At 32.8% G+C, this 21,929-nt stretch overlaps 1 protein-coding gene across 1 annotated transcript; it reads right to left on the reverse strand.

Moving 5' to 3' along the window:
* Positions 1 to 1,660: 1,660 nt before the first annotated feature.
* Positions 1,661 to 21,516, reverse strand: LOC144970889 (endonuclease V-like). The gene is made up of 9 exons (XM_078911024.1): positions 20,413 to 21,516; positions 15,752 to 15,975; positions 12,122 to 12,311; positions 10,369 to 10,503; positions 9,392 to 9,431; positions 8,082 to 8,194; positions 7,674 to 7,745; positions 5,518 to 5,646; positions 1,661 to 4,270 (listed from the first exon to the last, which is right to left on the reverse strand). Exons 1-9 carry the CDS (start codon positions 20,851 to 20,853, stop codon positions 4,205 to 4,207), a joined length of 1,410 nt encoding a protein of 469 aa, XP_078767150.1. The 5' UTR covers positions 20,854 to 21,516; the 3' UTR covers positions 1,661 to 4,204.
* Between the last annotated feature and the right edge of the window lie 413 nt (positions 21,517 to 21,929).

Genomic DNA, 21,929 nt, shown 5'->3' on the forward strand with positions numbered 1-21,929 from the left:
AAGTAAAGATTATAATATATAAAATATAAAATAAATAAAATATAATAATAATAATAATAATAATAAAATAATCTTATTTCATAAATATAATTTTATTAGTTACACGGTCATAACGTTATATGATAACTATACATTGAACAGACACCTCACTCCTACCCATTCTCTCTCTCTCTCTCTCACTCTCATTCGACTCTCTTCTCTCTCTCTCTCTCTCTCTCTCTCTCTCCTCTCTCTCTCTCTCTCTCCTCTCTTTCTTTCACGCATGCGACATACACAACATTAACATTTTCATTTCATTTTCAATTCGTTTCATTCTTGGCAATTCAACACCAAATATTATCATCATTATCATTGGTCACTTCATCTAGCCTAACATTAAACAAATTAATCAGTCAATCAGTCAACGTACAATCCTGTTTTGCTGTACCAAATGAAATATTCAACATTTTTATTGCTGATGGAACGAACGTTGATTTATACTTGTTAGTTCCACATTAACTGACAAAACTTCTCCCAGATGCAAAAATCAATCTGGTATAAAATATGTTTTTTTATGTTGGTCATTATTCCTACAATTAATTAATCATTCAAATAGATTAAATTGGTAATTTTCATTTAGACATTTCAAATTTTAAGATTTTGCATCTTATAGTTATTCTTTCCTTTTGTGGTCCAAAATTGTAATGTCTATGATATTATATATATGAGCAGTTAGGTATGACTTACTTGACTTAAGGCCTTTCGCTTCCTAATCATCCGATCGGGATGCCTTGGCTGCCTCTCTAATCACCTGTGTCATTTTCTTTCACGGTCTTTTGCTGTGGATGCTAAGTTCATACGGTCTTCCTTTGATTTGAATGCTTTGTTATTTTGAAGGCGTTTTAGGTCTCGATTGAGGACATTATAAATTGACGTGGGTGGTCTACCTTGATATTTCTTGTGTCCAGATGGGGTGAAAAACGATTAGCTGGTATATTTTCATCTCTTCTGAGTATATGCCCAAGAAGCGGCCATCTTGCCTCCAGGATTTGAATGGATAAGGATCTTTCATTACATTTCATACAGTGTTTTATTGCTTATTTTTGTGGGGTATCCTATATTCAGAACTCTTCTCAGTTGTTTTCTATGGAATCTGTCTAATCTTTGCTCTTCAGCTCCAGTCAGTGCCCATGTTCCGCAGTTGTATATAAGCACGGATTTTACGAGGGTTGTATATAATTTGATTTTAGTATTTAATTTTATTATTTTAGAAGTTAGGTATACATAAATTTATATTAAAGGCTAAAAGTGATGACCATGGAATCTTTCCTAAAATATCAAAATTGCTTAAGCAATTTGTCGTAAAAATATTCGGAAACAGCAATATAACATAAACATTAAAATTTAATAAATCGTTTTATCAAACAAATGAAATGTATTACATAACATAAAAATTAATTATTTAAGCAATTTGTCATAATAATATTCAGTAAAAGCAATAAAACAAAAACATTAAAATAAACTAAATCTTTTTATCAAACAGATTCAACATATAAACATTAGTATTACATAATATCACAGAAGGAAATTAAGTTCATATTATTCGTGGACATTGATGAAAAAAATCATCTATAATGAGTAAAAAAGAGCAAACTGATACATTATAACAACTACCACAGGATTTTTCTTTTTTAATTAGAGATAGGAGTATAGCTAAGGCAATAATTTTTTGACTTCAAACTAGCAATTCCAATTATCGTATTTTGTTTCTAGTGTTAAATCAAAAAGAAGTGTAAGACTTGTAACATTCTCATCTTCGAGTCATGAGAAAATTTAATATAATAATTGTGACTAATCTTTTGAATCCAGTTATATGTACAGGAAAACTAAATGCTGAAAGTAAATGTAACGTGAAAATGGATAGACATATATTTTGGTTCCTTAAGAATTTATATTCTTTTTTCTTAATAAAACATAAAACATTAGCACATCTCATATCAATTCAAATTTCACCATCTAAACCGCCCTGACATAAAATTATTTAGAGATGACGGGTTATAATTATAATATATAATGCAATCTAATCCTATATTGATAAAGTAATCTTCAAGAAAATTTTTATGATGAGTGACAGCTTAGGCAGGGGTATCTTCGCTTGATCCATATCAATAGAAGTCAACAACAACAAAAACTATCACAAAATACATTGGCTGGAAGGCTGTTAGCTAGTGCAACTGCTTGCTGATCTTTCTCTCTCAGCCAGGCGAAGGGTGCTGTATCTGTTGGATCCCGAGTTTGGTTCTGACACCGCAATATTTTTATTCTCTGTTTTCATCTGGCACTTTACCATACCTTATATTTCTCATCATTATTAATATGTGCCAACCCCACACGTTTTCAGAAATACATAAGATACAATCTTGCTGAAATCGGAAATCCATTGACATTGTTTATAAATTTTCGCTTTCCTTTAAGTTTTTTTTTTTAATTTTGCAGTCATATTTTGTCATTATATTATTAAGAATAAACGTTTAATTTACAAATATATAGATTTGTTGACGCTTGTATGACAGTCGGTGAAAGTGTGTGCTTTTAGGTAAATAATTGCAATCAGATAAGCATCTGTTAGGTTCAGAAGTAAGCATGAGTAAAATGCTGTGTTTGTTTTATTTTTAAGGCTTTTAAGGCGCTTGCAACACAATATAATAGAATAGTAAAAACATTCTAGATGTACAATTAAAAGGACTTGAGGAAAAGGTAAGACAAAGAGGAATGGTTCAAATAGGGAACAGATGTAGATTCCACGAGTACACTATCAGTTTACTTAGATTTTGTGAAATGTACCAGATTATTGTCTCTTTAGCTTTCTTGTAGGGGTGACCATTAAAGCTTTTTCCACCATACTCATCGTGCAACTTGGAACTTTATAGATTATATTGGTTTTACAAAGGATTTTACAGCATTGGCTAACACTAACATTCATGGTCACTTCAGCACCAACAAAAAGGAAGATGCTGGAAGTTAGTCAAAGGATCACAAGTCTCACTAATAAGCGTAGCGCCTATGAAAAAAGTAAGATAAAGGGAATGAGCAATAAATTTTCCAACAGCAAGCTAGGAGACCACATGAAAGTGCCAACAGACAACAATTTTTTTACCAAAGAGTTACTTTCAAGTGTTCACAAAAGTAAATTGCACATTACAGATCCAAGAATTACTTAAAATGTATTAAACAAACGATTCACAATATAAGAATAATACCATATCCCGAAAAGATTAAATAAGCATTTATTTAAGAATACATCCATCTCCCTGTTTATTATCTCAGCAAAAGAGTCTTATCACAGAAAAAGCACATAAAGCCACAAGGAAAATACAATGACATAGAAGAAGAATTGGTGGCATAGATAAATTGACACAGTAAGTGTCATCTTGGTCCCAAAAAAAGGAAGTCAATAATTATTACATTGGAAATTAGACACAACCATTTTTAAGCAATACTCAACAAGGCATTTCAATTTTAAAAACATTGCACAAATCCCTACTCATCGGATAGGGTTGCACAGCGATATGGCACTTGCATCACATTCAGAAGATATTGAATGGTGTATGACATTAACAAAGTTAATTTGTCTTTGTTCACTTGCAATGTTACACTGTGGCTAGGACCTGGTTATTATAAATGTCTTCCCTCGAAACCTACCCCAAAGAAAAATTTCTTCTTGGGATCGAGTTAACAATATTTTATTTATTTTACGATTTTTAATACAAATTCAAAATGGCATCTTTTATGCTTTATCTGGCCGCATTCAGAGAATATGGCAAATAAATAATATCATATAAAACAAAGTTATGAGGAAAATAAGCTTTGATATTTATAAAAGCACACACAAACAGATATTCAAATATGCATGTTCATTCATGCATTTTACGAATTTTAATTCAAAAGACATAGTTTGCCATCAATCTGATCACATTAATCAAAATAGCATGGTATGGATTGTTCGAGCAAAGATATAAATAATATCATATAAAATAGAGAACCGGGGTAAACTAGCTTGGTTTTTTATATAAGCACAAACATAAAGATACTCACTTATGCATATTTATTCATGCATACTTACTTAATGGCACCTTCGTAGTTATAAACATATTATGCAAATTAACACATATACAAACCAACAACACATACACTTACATCAAATAAATAAATTGATGAAACATATCTACTTGATGAAAACAGAAGGATCTTTCAGCCCTTGTCTAATGTATTCTCTGGAGTCAAGGTCTGCCTGTAAAATAAAGAAAAATTACTTAATAAAATGGTTGAAAAAAAAAAGAGGAACACTATTTTCAGACTAGAGAAATTAGATGGCAAAGTTTGTTGTATTCATACTACCATACTGTGTAAAACAAGGTGCATCTGGCAAACTGGGTTTAATGTCAAATTGTGGTAAATAACATTGATTTCCAGATCACATGTATGTGTAAAGAAGACTCTTTTCCCCCTGTATTCACCATTGATATTAAGGAAACAACATTGTGAAATGAGCAGGATACCTTAGACATAACCATAAAATTGAATAAGAAAACTCATTTGGATCAGATGAATAATATGTAATCCCTTTTATCGATTTGGAATTATGTCAATCTCTTAAACCTCCTAATCCCTGGCAGAACATGACAGGGAGGAATGGTGAATCTGGACGGCACAATATGTCAAAGACACAGGAGGAACTACGATTAATGATCTATAGTAATCCCTTAAAGTAAAGTAGGTGGAACTGTACAGTATATTAATTCAAAAATTATTATTATCCACTAAATATCGGAGCTTTGGACAACATGGGTTATTCTTGAAATGCCTGGCCAACGGTATCTAATGGTACTGTTGCTAAAGGGCAATTTTTTATCTTTTTTTTAATATCGGAGCTTACTCAATATCGCAAACATCTCTGTGTTAAATTATGTTTGCATTGAGAATAGAGCTCATAACTCCACAGCCAGTTTGCCAATAAAGTTATGCAGTGTTTGTGAGTATTCTTGTGATCTCAAGAAACTGTGTGAGGGATTCAAGATAGTTACTACCTATGATACCCTTTTTTTTTCTGGAGTGGTGGATAATGTCGATTGTAGAGAATCCTTCAAGCAGCAAGGCAGAGGGTGCTGTAACAGTCGAGTGCTTGTTCGACTACTCTCATTGCAGCAAAAAGTTTTCATTCTTTATTGTCTTCCGGCATTTTTCTTCACATTTAATTCTTGTTACTATTACCATAACCAAACTGACTCTTTGTGAAACAGGATATTAGAAAAAAAACCTGTGTACAGACAACAATGACTGAGTCTGAAAAATAGTATTTCATAACATCCTATAAAAAGGGTATAAAGTAATTGATACTGTTCGTTCTATGCTATGATAAATGTAAGCACAAACTCAGGCTTTGAATCATTCAAAAACCTCTTCACTGGGCATTGCAAGAGAAGAAGCTCTGTTCCAAACTGCTCTATGCCCTGGTCAACACTGACAGTCGTTACTCACCCTCCTGATGGGTTCAGGTATCCTGTACTTGCTACACTCCAGCACCAGCCAGACAGCTGAATTCAAGGTTATCTTGTGACCCACTGATACGTAGACGGGATTTGGAGCATTTTCATGAACTCTTACACACTGAGGGTAAAAAAAATAAAAAATAAAAGATGACTAATTCTCTCTCTCTCTCTCTCTCTCTCTCTCTCTCTCTCTCTCTCTCTCTCTCTCTCTCTCTCTCTCTCTCTCTTTCTCTCTGTGTGTGTCTCTCTTTCTCTGGGTGTTCAAAGCACTTTACAAAGGGTCCCAAGGGTCTTGAAAATAATTAGGCATAAGATGTGCAGACGTACATATTTTTTATCGAAACTCTCTCAGTTTAGAATAGATAAAACCCTCTGCACATTATTTTATAGAGCAGTAATCGAAAGTGTTTTGTCATTTTGTATAACAGCTTGGGGAGGCAATTGCTTAGCAGTGGAAAGGAACAAAATAAATTCAAATATTAAAAAATCCATTAAACGCTATATAAATGATGTTGACGATGTAGATCTTTTATACGAGAAATTTTGTATAAATAAAATAACTAAAATATTAAATGACCAGTATCATCCACTAAGACCATCAATTATTATGTCAGAAAGAAGTGGTCGCCCTTTCTCTATTTCAACGAAAACAGAGAGACACCGAAAATCTTTTCTGCCGTCCAGTATTAGGCTTTATAACAACAAGCAATAATCATTTTATATAATTATTTCTCATTTTTACTTTTTAAAATATAAATATTAATTTATTAATTTATTTGTTTTGCAATCTTTTCAATTTTCAATTTATAGTGACAGTTTTAACTATTTTACAGTGTTGAAATTATTCATATTATAAAGCGCAGCTCTGGTTATAGAGCTGCTCCTTTTTTATATATATACATCCTATTTCCATTGTATTTTTATCTTATGTGTAAATTATAACACGTCTGTACAAAAAATTTCCTTTTTGGGATGCAATAAAGTATTATTATTATTATTATTATTATTATTATTATTATTATTATTATTATTATATTATTATTATTATTATTATTATTATTTTAGTTTTTTTTCTGGTGTGTGTGTGTGTGTGTGTGTGAGTGTGTGTGTGTGTGTGTGTGTGTGTGTGTATGTTTCATTTCATTGTATTTATCTTATGAATGAAAAGAGCCTAGAGCCTGTTGTAGCCGGGGTAGGACACAATAGAAATGTAATTTATTATTATTATTATTATTATTATTATTATTATTATTATTATTATTATTATTATTATTATTATTATTATTATTATTATTATTATTATTATTATTATTATTATTATTATTATATATTAATATATATAATATTATTATTAACTATATTATATATATATATAATTATATTATTATTATTATTATTATTATTATTATTATTATTATTATTATTATTATTATTATTATTATTATTATTATTATTATATTTATTATTATTATTATTATTATTATTATTATTATTATTATTATTATTATTATTATTATATCATTATTATTATTATTATTATTATCTACTATTATTATTATTATTATTATTATTATTATTATTATTATTATTATTATTATTATATATTATTATTATTATTATTATTATTATTATTATTATTACTATTATTATTATCATTATTATTATTATTATTATTATTAGTAGTAGTAGTAGTAGTAGTAGTAGTAGTAGTAGTAGTAGTAGTAGTAATAGTATTTTTATTATTATATTATTATTATTATTATTATTATTATTATTATTATTATTATTATTATTTATTATTATTATTATTATTATTATTAGTAGTAGTAGTAGTAGTAGTAGTAGTAGTAGTAGTAGTAGTAGTAGTAGTATTTTTATTATTATTATTATTATTATTATTATTATTATTATTATTATTATTATTATCATTATTATTATTATCATTATTATCATTATAGATCTTGGAAGCAAAAGGCTTGTAGTCAAGTAAACTATGAGTATGAGCGAAGAAGCGGTGGAACATGTATGACAGAAAAATATTACAATGGTCAACCCTCCAAAGCTCCTCATCCCCTCCTCCTGCTCTCTCGTTGATGAGCCGACTTTATCTCTTGAGGACAGCAATACAGACACAGATCATCTTACCCTTCCAAGAGCTTGTCCTGAGTCTGCAATAAGGTCAAATCCATCTCCAGCCCCCGACAACAATGTTTGTTTCTGTGTGTGTGGGTTTTTTCCCAAAGAAAATGATAGATTATTCCAAAGACGAATTAATCATAAAAAGCAAGTTAGATAATATTGATGACCAATCACAAGAAAACAAAATTAAGCCGGGGTGAACAAAATGGTAAAACAGGGGTTTCAAAGTCAAAATGGTCAAAAAATGTGAAATGTTATTTTTTGTCACTTAAAGCAATCCTATTCATTCTCCCCAAATAAAACACAACAACCTCATCTAAGTTTCATATTTCTGACTATATATAAAATAATGAATAAATTCAAAGTAAGAATCAAAATGTTGCAAAGTGAAATAAAAAGTAAAATGTTACAAACCTTCAATTTATGTGCATTATCATCCACAATGCCTTGGGCTGACATCAAGGTCTTGGCCACCCCAATTGTCGGTACATCCAAAGTGACACCAAGATGACTGGCTAGTCCAAAACCTGCAACATGAATTGAGAGTAACGACCTCTAAAAATTGTTATTGTTTTACCTTGCACTATCATGAAACACTCCTTTATTTTATTTTATTTTTGTTTATTCCTTTCTTTTCTATGAAAATAAGTACAGTTCACTCCACTATCACACATTGGTTAATCACACACTCCCCTTATATGCTATACATTCCAGAAAAACTGAAAATTTTCTATATAATCAATCCACTTAATCCCACAACTTCTCTGCTTAAACGCTACACCTTGATTTCATTTTGATTGGAGAAAAATATTTAAAAACAGTTGAAAAAACAGTAATAAAAGTGTGTTTCTCATAGAGCCATTTTCGCACATTAATATGGTATCACGCATGAAAAGCTTTCCCATCAATGCAATTCCACTGACCCACTGACCCATTCTAGGTCAGACGAGCAATGCTTGTTAACCGACAACAGCGGATTACCTGACACAATGGGCTAGTTGACTCAGCACTGCATCACAGAATGCATCACAGAATAGAAAGCAATCAACACACTAACACACTAACCCCAATTCCCGAAGCAGTCAATTAAACAGTATCGAATGTACAAAGCAACCTCTCGTTAACAGCATACATCGTCCAGCCAGAAAAAAATGTCGCTATAGCAATCAGTGATAATAATAGTGACTCGATATGTAAACCAGTATCTTATAGCTAAAACACGTTCCGATGGTGTGGAGTATTTGCTTGCAGGTTGACCACTGTGGAATTCCCTCATGTCATGGCAGTTGACCAGCTAGTGAAAGCTTGTGCAATGTGAAGCACCAGGTGAGCTAAGCATTTGTCTTGCTTTGCCTCACCTGATACTATTTTAACAAATCACAACTTATTACAACAAAGCACAACTTATCATTAAATATAAAAAAATAATGCTGAAAGGGAGTACTTAGTTATATATTAGCATCCAAAAGGAGACAAAATGCCCATTTAACACTGCTGAAATTGGAATAAATTCTGGCCCCACTGATTCAATAAAATTTGATGAGTCAGACTGTAAACAAAGACATTATAATCTTGATAAAAAGTTATTTGCTATATATTTATATATATGAAAAACATTTAGTTTTATCTCTTGTGTTTTTGATATTTTAATTGGGGGGGGGGGGATCCTAAATAACATTTCAAATATTATTTAGACTGTATTAAAAGACAATGAGTATGCTGACCTCTGGGATGAAGAATTCCATTCCCATCAACCATGATCACCTGAAAAAAAAAATTATATATATAATATATATTGTGAACTTGAACTCACCTTTTATTCAATAAGTCATACCACCACTTGAATTGGTATTGAATTCATTTCTAACAATTTGAAACTTAGGTTTAGCAAAAAAAAAAGATGAAAATATGTATATATTAATATTCTCTCTTAAATCTCCCTGTGCGAAGAGATGTATACTGCCTAAACGTTTTACCTCTAGTTTCTCAGGTTTTTGACAATTGCTCTAATCTTGGCAAGAATGCCATCCAGCTTTAGTCCTCTCCTTCTCAAACATTCTGTACCATGTCGCGCAGCAGAAAAAATTGTATTTTCCATTTTCGTAAAAACAAGTCCAATAACAATTTCATTTCCTTCTTTTCACAATAGTGTCAACTTCTTTTTTCCACAAACCAATTCAAATATTCTCTCAATTCTAACTGCTATAGAATTGATGTTGTGTGGTTCTTACAAATATTACTGTAATTTCATCTTTCATCAAAAATTCTGGCTATAAAATCTGAGTCTGGAGGAAAAATACATGTTACATTGTTTAATAATATATTCTCCCGGCAGGTCATTTGGAACCATATTTCCATTTCACACAGTAGCAGTCACCTGTTAGGCATCCTTTTCTTTTACTAACACGTATATAATGTCCGTCACTGCATTTAGCCTGCCTTTAGCCAGGTACTCATTCACCCTGGAGTCAAATGGGGTAATGTATGTAAAGTGCCTGACCCAAGGATACAATGTTGAGACCAGAATTTTCCACGATCAATGTCACTGATCACGTTTTCATTGTTGAACTATTATGACAAGACCAGAAACAATACTGCTGAGCCAGCGAGTCACACATATGCATTCACAAAAGCAAAGCATCTCTTTTAAATAATATAAAAATATTAAATATAATATATCATGACTGATCCAACTACTTACATCTGGTGTGTATTGTGGTGCCTCTGCCTTCAGTTTGACAAACAAATCAGCGAGAGCAGGAACCTCACGAAATGCCAGGAATCCTGGGATATATGGCTGGGTCAGCTGGACCATCTCCATGCGCTGATACACCAACTGGATGAATTAATTAAATAAGATTTCATACAAACACTCTGTTTGATCAATCACTTGTATGACAAGTTAAAAAACAGATTGATGACCTGAAATAATATTGAAATTGCAGACAATATGTAAAAGTTTTTAAATTATAGTGCAACATGGAGATATCAAAAATGTCTATATTGACATCATGTTCATATTCATATCCCAAGAATTTTTTTTTTTTTTTTTTGGATATATAACATTCAAAAACAGTAATAAACAGAAATAAGTATAACAGCAACAGCTTCCAAAAACGAATAAATTACCTAATTTCTAATATGGAACTTTTCGAAATCAAAATCGTTCATCAGTCAACAACAAAAACAAAACTATTTCATGTAAAATCCAAATAGATGGAATAAAAGGTATCTACACGTCCAGTCAGGTAAATAAGGGCTTTCTGCCATACCGACTGGAGGTGTAGAAACCTTAATCAAACCCATTGACTGAAAGCCAGCAATTTCCTTATCTTCTCAATGTCTTCATTATCTGTAATATTAGCCCTTTTAAGAGCCCCCTTGTAAATCTAATTAACATTGATCTGAATCCTCGTATTTATTATTGGTTTCCATTTATTTTTAACTGTTCTAGTATCTCAACAAGGCACTTATATTAACATTTCACCGCAGTCTTGATGATGTCTATATATCCGTCCTGCTCTATGCTAATAACCACAGTATTCAAGCATGCCCTTTGCTAAAATCGAAAAAAACCTGAATTTTTTTCTCGAAAAGAGCATATATATGAAAATATTTCTTTCAAAGGTTCACCAATCGTACCACCCTTAAATCATAGAAATGGCTACATATCCATCCAGCTTCCCCTCAACTGTTGCCTTTAAACAACCAATACTTTCATCTGTTAAAAAATCAACTCACCATTACTGAACATGGGGAGCCAGAAAAGATTCTATAGCTGGAAAACCTGCTTTGGCCAGAAGGGCATCCCTGTCCAATCCTTTAGAAAAATATTTCTCATTGTCTTGAAAATATGTTTGTAAGTGTTCTTGAAATCACATGAGTTATATCATCAATAATGATTACAAGGATGACGATGCTTTTCCTATTGATATTATTTTATTTTTTTTATCATCATCCTCATCATCATCATCCTCATTATCGCCGTTGTTGTCATCGTCATCGTTATTATTATTATTATTATTATTATTATTATTATTATTATTATTATTATTATTATTATTATTATTATTATTATTATTATTATTATTATTATTATTATTATAACCATTGTTAGTTATCATTTATAAAATGTATAAATCTATAAAATAAGCCATCTTCTCAGGTTGATGGATATTGTCTGTGTGATGTCATTTATTACTGTTTCTTTCAATCGCTCAAAAGGGATTAGTTGCATTTTCAAGTTAAGTCAAAAAAAAAGATTGTCTAAACCCTTTATCAACCTAATTAGCAGAATCTGGTTGACCTGCTAGATAGTACTTTGCAATTGGCTAGTATCCTGTCCTGAAGATAACATACAATTGTTGCTGTCCATTCCATGTAATAGAAAATGGGATCAATTCTGACTCAATGGACCTTATTGCACTGAGAGAAACTACTTTGTTGTTTCTTACCTCTAGATCAGGCAATCTCACTACAGATAGACAGGCACAAGCATCTGTACTGTTGTCTTTGATGAATGAGATATCAACTCCACCTATATGAAAGCGACGTTTTTGAGACTTTCTTCTATGACCAACGGTAACACGTGAAATGTCAGGAGTATCTTTTATTTCCAGCCTTTGCTTGTATTCAGCCTGTTCCCTTAAAATTGCAATTTCAAAATTGAATAATAAAAATGTATAGCCATGGTCACAATAAATTTATGTATGGGTTTTACAACAGAAGCAAAATAATACGATGAAAGATAAAAGGACATTTAAATTCATGACAAATGAAATAACCATATTAGGATAGAAAAATGAAGAATATTATAGTATAATCATGAAACTTAATACCTAGCCAATCGGTATGGTGCCTGAACTTGAAACAAAGTCAAGTGATGTTGAGCTTTGTAAGTGATCAGATGGATGATGATGATCGAAAAACTCTGGCCCTGCTATTCTACTCTTGGGTAGAGCATTTTCCATACACTACCCCAATCTACTCAGGTATGAATGAGTACCCGACTATAAGCAGTGGCAGACAATATAAGAATGCTTTTACAAACAGGGAACAAAAAACATACAACCAATACTGAATGAAACGAAAAATATAATATGGTTCAATGTGGTCTGTTGAGGAAGAAATGAAGCACCGTAAGCAAGAGAAACTATGTAAATGAGCTTTATAAATTTCATACAGTGCAACCTCTGGATATCAACACCCTGGATAACGACAGCCCCTGGAAATTTTTGTTTGTTTGTTGCTTTAGGTCTCTTCCAACACAATTGAGGTTATATGAGAGACCGCTGAAACAAAAAAACAAGCAATCTAACAAAAATAGTACAAATGTAAATCAAAATCATAACCTAAAGATATCATAAGCTAAATTATAAATAACCAAGAACAAACAGGCAGAAGATTTACAGAAAAATAATATCCCCTGTCAAAATACAATCACAAACAAAGAAGCAGGATAGGCTAGTAAAGACAAGAAGAAACGACATCACTATCGATCGTACACCCATGCAAACATCATAGGTATATGATTAGGGTGATGCTCCATCCAACCACCCGCAGCCCCTGGAAAGCAACATTGACCTCTGGTCCTGATTATTTTTCTATATGTTATTAGTAATTTTTAAAACATTTAAATAGTGATGTACATTTTAGTAAAACCCCTCTTTAGCGACATCATTATAACACAATAATCAGCAGTTGATACCAATGCTTGATACCTGACCATCGTCATCTCGTACTTTTAACCAATAAAAAATGCTTTTTTCCCCCTCCAAATAAGACTGCTTTGTTACTACCAAACAGAACACATGTTGACAACCCTGCATGGAATCAGTGATAGCTCATATGGAACCACCACAAAAGAAGTTTAATCAGTGGATAGAACTCTCAAGGGTCCATCGCTCGGCCTTCCCTGTTAGCTATCTGACTGAGGTCAGTGGAGGTTAACTGATATCAGGCAATGCCGTGTCCAATAGGGGCAATTATGGATATTTAGACTAACAATATTTTGGAATAGCTGGGAAAACAATAAAACTTAATTTTTTCTTTTTAAAAATCTGTTGTTAATCTAATCATCAGTCTAAATTTGATATTATTGTACCTAGTTATTTTTTGTTTTTTTTTTGATTTGTTATATTTTTGTTTTTAATATTGTAAGATGTGGATTTACTTATTTTAAGTGCTTGTAAATGTTGGTGCACTTAAATAAAAATTTCGGTATTTAAAGCTCATCAGCAGTATCACATGGAGTTTAATTAAAATCAGAACTTGATGTGTGCATATGTGTTCTTGTGCAGTTTTATCATATTGATTTTTTAAAATTCATTCTTAGTTTTGTTAAATGGCATTCGAGCATTGTTTACAATCAGAACAATGACAATACACATTGGAGAGGGAAAGCATAACTGATATACCCTTTGTAAACAGGAGAACTACACATTCTAACATTGTTGGGACGTATCTTCTCTCAGACACTGGTCCACACATCGCACTGTATTGTATTCACAAGTCTCACCACGCGTGCATTCTGTCATGGACTATAATTTAGCCCTCCAAAATATAGGTTCTAACAAACACAAATAAAATCTTGGACAGAGTACAAAATTAAGCCCTTCACTTCATTTCCGGTGCCCTGAGATCGACACCCACAGCAGTATGTAAAATACACATGGATGTAGAACTAGAACCACTTAACTGTGCAGAGAATCAGAAGTTCTAGAAATGGTTGAAAGATATATAAATGAAAAGATGAAAACCATCCAAACAGGATTTTGGCAGAGAAATGGAGACTAAGAACAAGATCTGCAATATCTGCTACATATTGCTAAAACAACTTGAACAAAAGACATAGACTCCTATAAAACAGAGAAAAATCAGTTTTTATCAGTCAAAAACCTCCGATATATCAACTAAAACTTCAAAAATAAAGACTAACCTCATAAAAGAAAGAACAAGAAATAACCACAAATCAGAAATACAAACAATAGCAATGAAGACAATACAAGAATACCCAGACAACTGGATACACGTTTATACAGATGGATCTGCCAACAAAGGAACTAAAAATGCTGGGCATTGCTGGTTTGTAGTAGAATACCCAGATAAAACCTGTGATGATATCCACAATTCCTGCGGAAGCTCCTGATCAAACTACAAGACAGAGGCAGTTGCGACACCGCTTCTCTGTTTTCCATCTAAACCCTTCAAAACTTTCTCACACTGTCATCTTCGCAGACTCCAAATCAGTTCTTCAAGCTCTGGATTTAAATAAACTCTCCCCAACCTTCAATAGCTTAAGATCTCAACTAGATGAATTCCTCACAACACACAGCGTAGACTTATCTCTCCAATGGATACCGAGACAATCAAATATACCAGGAGATAATAATCGGACAAACTAGCCAGACTCCGATCAACACTTTTGCAACCATCCATTCAAGTAGACACAGCAGAACAAATAATCAAAAGAAATAAGAGAAGAATAGATGAACAGTTGGGCATTGAGCAGCAAAGGTAGACATATGTTTACTCATATGACCACTCCTGTAAAGACTGATGGCCTAATTAAGCTCAGAAGACACCAGAAAAACGTCATCTTTCAACTAAGAACACAACACATGCTGCTCAACAACCATTTCAGCAAAATTACAAAAGACATGTGCCCTTCCTGTCCCTAATGTCAACACCCCAATGAAATAGTAATACACCACTTTCTTGAATGTTAACCTCTTGAAGACCTGAGATGCACATTCCTCCCACAAAATCCAAGCATCAGTAACACACTGTATAGTCACCTGGAACAACTACAAAAGATGTATAACTTCTACGTCATGGCACAAGACCGAAGGGCTAGAGCTCAGTTGGTCACTGATTCAGATAAGTAAGTAAGTATGTAGGTCTCACCATGCCCCCTTTTTCCATGTTGAAAACCCCAGAATAACAACACCCCGGGATAGCGACATAATTTTCCAGTCCCGGACAATATCATTATCCAGGGGTTGCACTGTATTTATTACATTTATATTCAATGAGCAAAATGCAAAAGAAATAATCATTAATATGGTTTCAAACTTAAGTCATACCTTTCCCATTCATCTCTCACGAGATGCAATATATCACTCTCCTTTTCACATGTCCCCAAGATAGGAAAATCGTGACCACCAAACAATTTATTACGGGGTGATTTCTTCCCAACCATTGTCCAGTCGGTGGCTTGGTCATCACGTGTGTCAACAAATGAATCCTCATTATCAGCAGGGGGAGGGTTCCAATCTGGATCTGCCCAGTCCATACTTGGTTGTATGATCTATGCAATTTGATAAATTCATGGAAATGATATACAGCTGGTTACAGTGTCAAATGTACAATGATAATGACTTTTAGGTATGAAAATTATGAAGAACATAATGGCAAAATTAGTTCAACCATTAAATTGAAAGTAGTTACATGAGAAAAGGGTACTTGCTATTAAAATAGAAATTTGTATCGCTTTCCACAAATAAATCTTAATACACAAGCCTCTTTGATAAATGTTAAAGTGAAATCATTTATTAATTGTACACTTTCGGTGCTTCCAAGTGGACTTTTGATAAAAAAACATTAACTCAATATGTGGGGGTCAGTTTCAGCATTATCTCTGAGATCAGAATGAAATGTCAATTAGTTTTTTCGGTATTAGTTTGCTGAATACAGAATCGACTTATCCTCAACAAAGCATTTTGGTCTTTAACCGTCAGTTTTATTTTTCTTATATAATAAGACAATTCCAATGGTTGCAGCTCACGTTGATTGTCTTAGATCAGTTTTTAACTGGTTTTTTTTTTTTTAATGGAGCGCTAGCCCCTTTTTGGGGGATGAGATGATTGGTTGCAACGCTAACTGCTCCGTCATTCCAGTAATTTACCATGCTACCAACTCTGGCCCACAACAGTTACTAGGGTATAGCTAGACCCAACAACGACAGCTTTAAAAAACTACTTGAGGATTCATCTTCAAGGTTACGAGGGTTGTGGGGGCTGTAATCCAATCAGACCTACATAAAGGTGTAATATCATATTCTGCTGATGTGAGGGGAAACAATAGGACCATGCAAAAATGTCAATCAATATAAAAGCCAAATGACAAATTTAGACTGCACCGTATTATCCAAGAAATTTCGATACAAGTCCCACTGCCTGAATACCTGTTCTGCTAAAATGCCTATTTTTCTCATGAAATATAATTTGTATTCATTTGTCTTGTCCTCTGATTTATGTTCTATTGATCAAGTTCTTTCAGTGGACCTTTTCCAATGATTGGTAAATCGTCCAAGATTGTTTGATTACCCAGCTTACCTACAAGCCAATTAAGCACTTAAAACCAACTAAGAGATATAGTATGACGAGGTGTTATTTGCTTAATCATTGACTGTATTTACTTGTTTAGTTATCATGCTTATCTTTCGTTTTCAAATGAAAACTTAATTTGTAATAAAGTTGAAAACTGTCTCCACATATTGGATCACATTATGTAAATTAGTTATTGACAACACCTTGGTTAAAAAAAAAGAAAGAAACATAAAAGTCTGCTTTGCAAAGTACAGAAATAATGCTAAAAATAAAAATAAAATTTAAATGAATATATATATATATATATATCGCACAAAAATGTTGACTATTTGGAAGGCAGAGTGGTCAACTCAGCCATAAGATAGGGCAAACAACTCAACAGAATGGAAGTGGAGCAGATGAAAGAGCATTTTTAAAATGACATTGTACACCCTGCTTTTGATCCATTTCATTAATAACATTTTAAAATACTGCTCCAAAAATGCAGACCCTATAATTAATAAGAGATGAACTTTTAGCAATGATTGATGCAGAAAAAGCGAATGTAATCCGTGTAACTGAGATTTTACCTAAGAATCAACAGCAAAGAGGTAAAATTGAACCCGTGGAATTGCAAATATAGCTTTTTACTGCTTTCACAATATCCTAAACAAACGCTATTACCGAAGTGGAGCCTTATGATACAATCTGAGTTAAATACACAATTAGTAGAACTAAATGAAAGTCTGTCAACATCAAAAGAATCAATCTGGTGTGAAATATCACTGAAAGGAAAAGACAAGTTGATAGTAGGCTCTGTCTACCACTCTCCAAATATCATCCATGACAATAATACAAAGATTAATGAACTTATAATAAAAATGACAGAAAGCAGATCACACGCTCTTATCACAGGAGATTTCAATTTCCACAGAGCTATTTTGGATTGATGAGACATCTACTAAAGACCCAGACCACCCTGCTTCAAAATTTATGAAAGCAATCAGAGATTCTCTTTTAACACAGCACGTCAGCCAACATCTAGAAAAGAAGAACTCTCAGCTTACTTATGAAATGGGAAATTACCACTGCAATGACACAACAGCTCTCACTCTCAGTAAACCTAAATTTGGAAAAGACCCCCCGAACTTCATTCTTCAAAGCACATTGATATCCAAATAAATAAGGCCAATAGAATCCTTAAACTCATTAGAAGGTCCTTTATATTTCTCAATTTAGTACCATTAGAATGCTTTTTAGTGCTCTACTTCAGCCTCACATAGAATTTAGCAACTCAGTATGGTCACCCAAATATGAAAAGGACAAGAAAATGTTAGAAGGTGTGCTCTGCAGAGCAACTAAGATAATACCAAGCGTAAAAGATAAAGGCTATGAAGAACGACTGAATATGATGAGAATTCCCAGTATGGCATATAGACGTATCAGAGGTGACATGACAGAAACGTATAAATTTAAGCATGACCTGTACGATGTTCTGAAGGGATTATTTGTGTTTGCTTGCAGTAACAGAACACCAGAGGCCACAAATATAAATTGAACAAAGCTAGATGCAACAGATAACTCAGCAGCATTTCTTTAGCCAGCGTGTAATTGATCAATGGAACAACCTTCCAATCTCATCCGCAGAAGCTCCAGACCTCAATGCCTTCAAGGGGCAATTTGACAGCCTTTTGTCAACCATTAGTTGAGCCACCCATCAAACCGAGATTACTGCAAAGAACGAAAGCAAATAAAAATGAGATTTAATATTGAGCATAGATTTATTAGGCGTCTACTGTACCATGGGTCACTCAATGTGCGTTCTCCTTTCATTAACTTGTAACTGACATCCATACCCAAATTATCAACCAGGTTAAGCGGAGTCCACTGTAATTATAAGGCTGCGGTTATTCAGAGTCGACTCTGAATAACTGTCTACGGTTATTCAGAGTCGACTCTGAATAACTGTCTACGGTTATGGTTATTCAGAGTCGACTCTGAATAACTGTCTACGGTTATTCAGAGTCGGGGAGTCCACTCTGAATAACTGTAGACAGTTGACTCTGAATAACTGGCTACAGTTATTCAGAGTCGGGGAGTCGACTCTGAATAACTAGACAGTTATGAGTGATGAATTTCCAGTTACCAACCACACGGTTTTTCTGTTTTTTTCTTCTCTCCCACCTCTGTTTAACCCTACGGGAAAAAATCGTTTTAATTTTTGGTATTTTCTTGTCTCTTCTGTCATGGCAGTTTTTTGCATCGGAGATTTGCATTGCGGCCGCAAAATTTGCAATTTTTTGCAAATTGTCGAGATTTTGCACCCCAAAAAAAAAAAAAAAAAAAAAAAAAAAGAAATATTAAAAAAAATATAGTGGGGACCGGTGATGATAATCTTCCGCGGATTTCTGGGATTTTAGGATTTGTTCATAAATGTTCCGTTGTTTTTTGTCATGTCAAACATTTTCTGCTCAGTGGTAGTTCAGGGGGAAAAAAAACAATTATATGCCTTCTATCATTTTTTGACACCTCTGCTCAGTTGCATGAATTTTGGTGACACTCCTTTATTTATGACGTTAGTCTAGACACGCTGGCGCCAAATGTCAAAGGCAGCACAAGACACATGGTGGCCATGAATGAGAAGATGATCGAAAGGGAAGGGGATGGTGCAAATGGGTGTAAATATGTGTGTACTTTTTTAGCTGTAACATGATAATACATTCATTTGACGATTTTAGAAGGTTTATAAGCGTGCCTTTTTTTTTTCTTCCTTTTTAAGTTTTGTTTTGTTTTTGTTTGATTGTTCTGAATTTGTTTATAGAATTCATTACAACTTGTGTTAATTATTAAACAATTAAAAAAAAAATCAATTCATTAATTCTCTCCTCTCTCTCTCTCTCTCTCTCTCTCTCTCTCTCTCTCTCTCTCTCTCTCTCTCTCCTCTCTCTCTCTCTCTCTCTCTCTCAGCGACCCTTCTATCTTCATATTATGTTTATAGATATCATTTGGTAATAGAGAGATAATAAGTTAGGCTGATCGATTTAAGAAATGATTGTTTATAAGCTAATTTAAATTTGCTTTGTTGATGGAATATGATTTGCAATTGATTAATAAAAAGATTCTTATTTATAAGCGACTGAAGTTGAAAAATCGCCAAGTTTTAAGAATTTGGCATGAAAATTGCCAAAGTCACAAAATAACCGTAGTAAACTTGTATCAAATTGAGAGAAACTCATCTCGCAAGAACTCAACTCGATAATTCGATAGGCTACTCGGCTCTAAATATCTGTACACATTGATGGTTATCCAGGGTCGACTCTGAATAACCATCTACAGTTATCCAGAGTCGACTCTGAATAACTGCCTACAGTTATCCAGAGTCGACTCTGAATAACCACTTCGAATTATAAACCTCATGATAACAGTTGACAGTTTACCTCTTGACTCCAATCCCAATCATCACTGGCAAATTGAGGCTCCGATGTCTCAAGTAGACTGACACAGTTACTATCTGATGATGACTGGTTTCTTGCATTCAGCTCATTTGGAGCTTCATCGCGTTTGTCAAATCTTGGGACTTTTTGCTTTCCCTTTTGTTTAACTCTCTCCGCACTTTTTTTACGTTGAAGCTTATTTTCAGACTTGTTGTAAGATGTATGTGACTTCTTCTCCACAATTTCGTGTTCACGAGGGGAAAATGGAGAAGTGTTGGGGTATTTTGAAGACTGATTTTTGCCGCAGTATTCACATTGGCAGGCACGGTCCGTTTTCCCATGACGGCCCTCATCACGCTCTCTCCTACACGGTTGGCAAAACGATTGGCCAACTAAATCCAAAGGCAGAAGAATACCACATGTTGAACAAAACTCCGTCACCATGCTTAAATAATTATCAAGTACAAGAAAATGATAAAAGAAAGAGTACCGAGCAGCAGAATTTATTTTAAAATTAAAAGTTAATGATGCTTCTGCAAAGTCAGCAAAGTGAAAGATCCCAGCCCAAATCCAATCTCAAACCGCCATGAGTGGTGTTTTGGCACATTTATAAAAGGGCGCGTTATAAAAGAAACGATGACCTCTTCTCTAAACGAAATAACCAAATGAATTATCCTAGATAATGCACATAAGAATATAAAATAAATTGCTTTGTGCTGTGATTAGCAAAGTCAAAGGGTCCACTAGAGCACTAACAGTCTTGAAAACGACGTTAACCCGTTGTGTTACTATTCTTAGAATCTCGTGTAACTTCCGTAAACAAATTGATTGTTGCCAGAAAAAAAAAGAACTGTTTCGTGCTTTTGAGCGAAGAAGCCAATTATTTAGAATTCCGAGTGTTGAAAGAACGATACTGTTGAGATTTATTTTGGATGGAGTTCACTTTTTTTTTGTTAATTTATACAATGTACGAAACATGAGATAAATCATAAAGCTAAAATTAAAACATTATAAATGGGAAAAACAGCTGTTCAGCAAATTGACGATTCCCAAGAATAATCTAGAAAGATTTTGAAAGATGATGCAAGTATGAGCAATTCCGTTAAACAAGTATTATTGCCGGCTATGGCAGAAAAAAATCCACACTGCACATGGGATCGATCTCACTTCCTTTGCATGAAAAGAGAGTGCTTTTTATTATTATTATTATTATTATTATTATTATTATTATTATTATTATTATTATTATTATTATTATTATTATTATATATTATATTATTATATTATTATTATTATTTTTATTATTATTATTATTATTATTATTATTATTATTATTATTATTATTATATTATATTATTATTATAATTATTATTATCATTATTATTATTATTATTATTATTATTATTATTATTATTATTATTATTATTATTATTATTATTATTATTATTATTATTATTATTTGTGTATCGTAACGTTTATGCTTTAAAAAAATTTAAATTTTAAATAATAATAATAATAAT

Source organism: Berghia stephanieae, chromosome 4 (assembly GCF_034508935.2).
Source record: "Berghia stephanieae isolate SIO BIC M18660-M18661 chromosome 4, UCSD_Bste_1.3, whole genome shotgun sequence".
Lineage (NCBI taxonomy): Eukaryota > Metazoa > Mollusca > Gastropoda > Nudibranchia > Aeolidiidae > Berghia > Berghia stephanieae.

Bases quoted from the DNA above. Each gene is read 5' to 3' on its own strand.
- LOC144970889 (XM_078911024.1), bottom strand. From the start codon at position 20,853: ATGGTGACGGAGTTTTGTTCAACATGTGGTATTCTTCTGCCTTTGGAT. The intron at 12,312-15,751 runs GTATGACTTAAG...TGCAATTTTAAG, and splicing joins GTGAGAGATGAATGGGAAAG to GGAACAGGCTGAATACAAGC. The intron at 10,504-12,121 runs GTAAGAAACAAC...TAATTCATCCAG, and splicing joins TGAGATTGCCTGATCTAGAG to TTGGTGTATCAGCGCATGGA.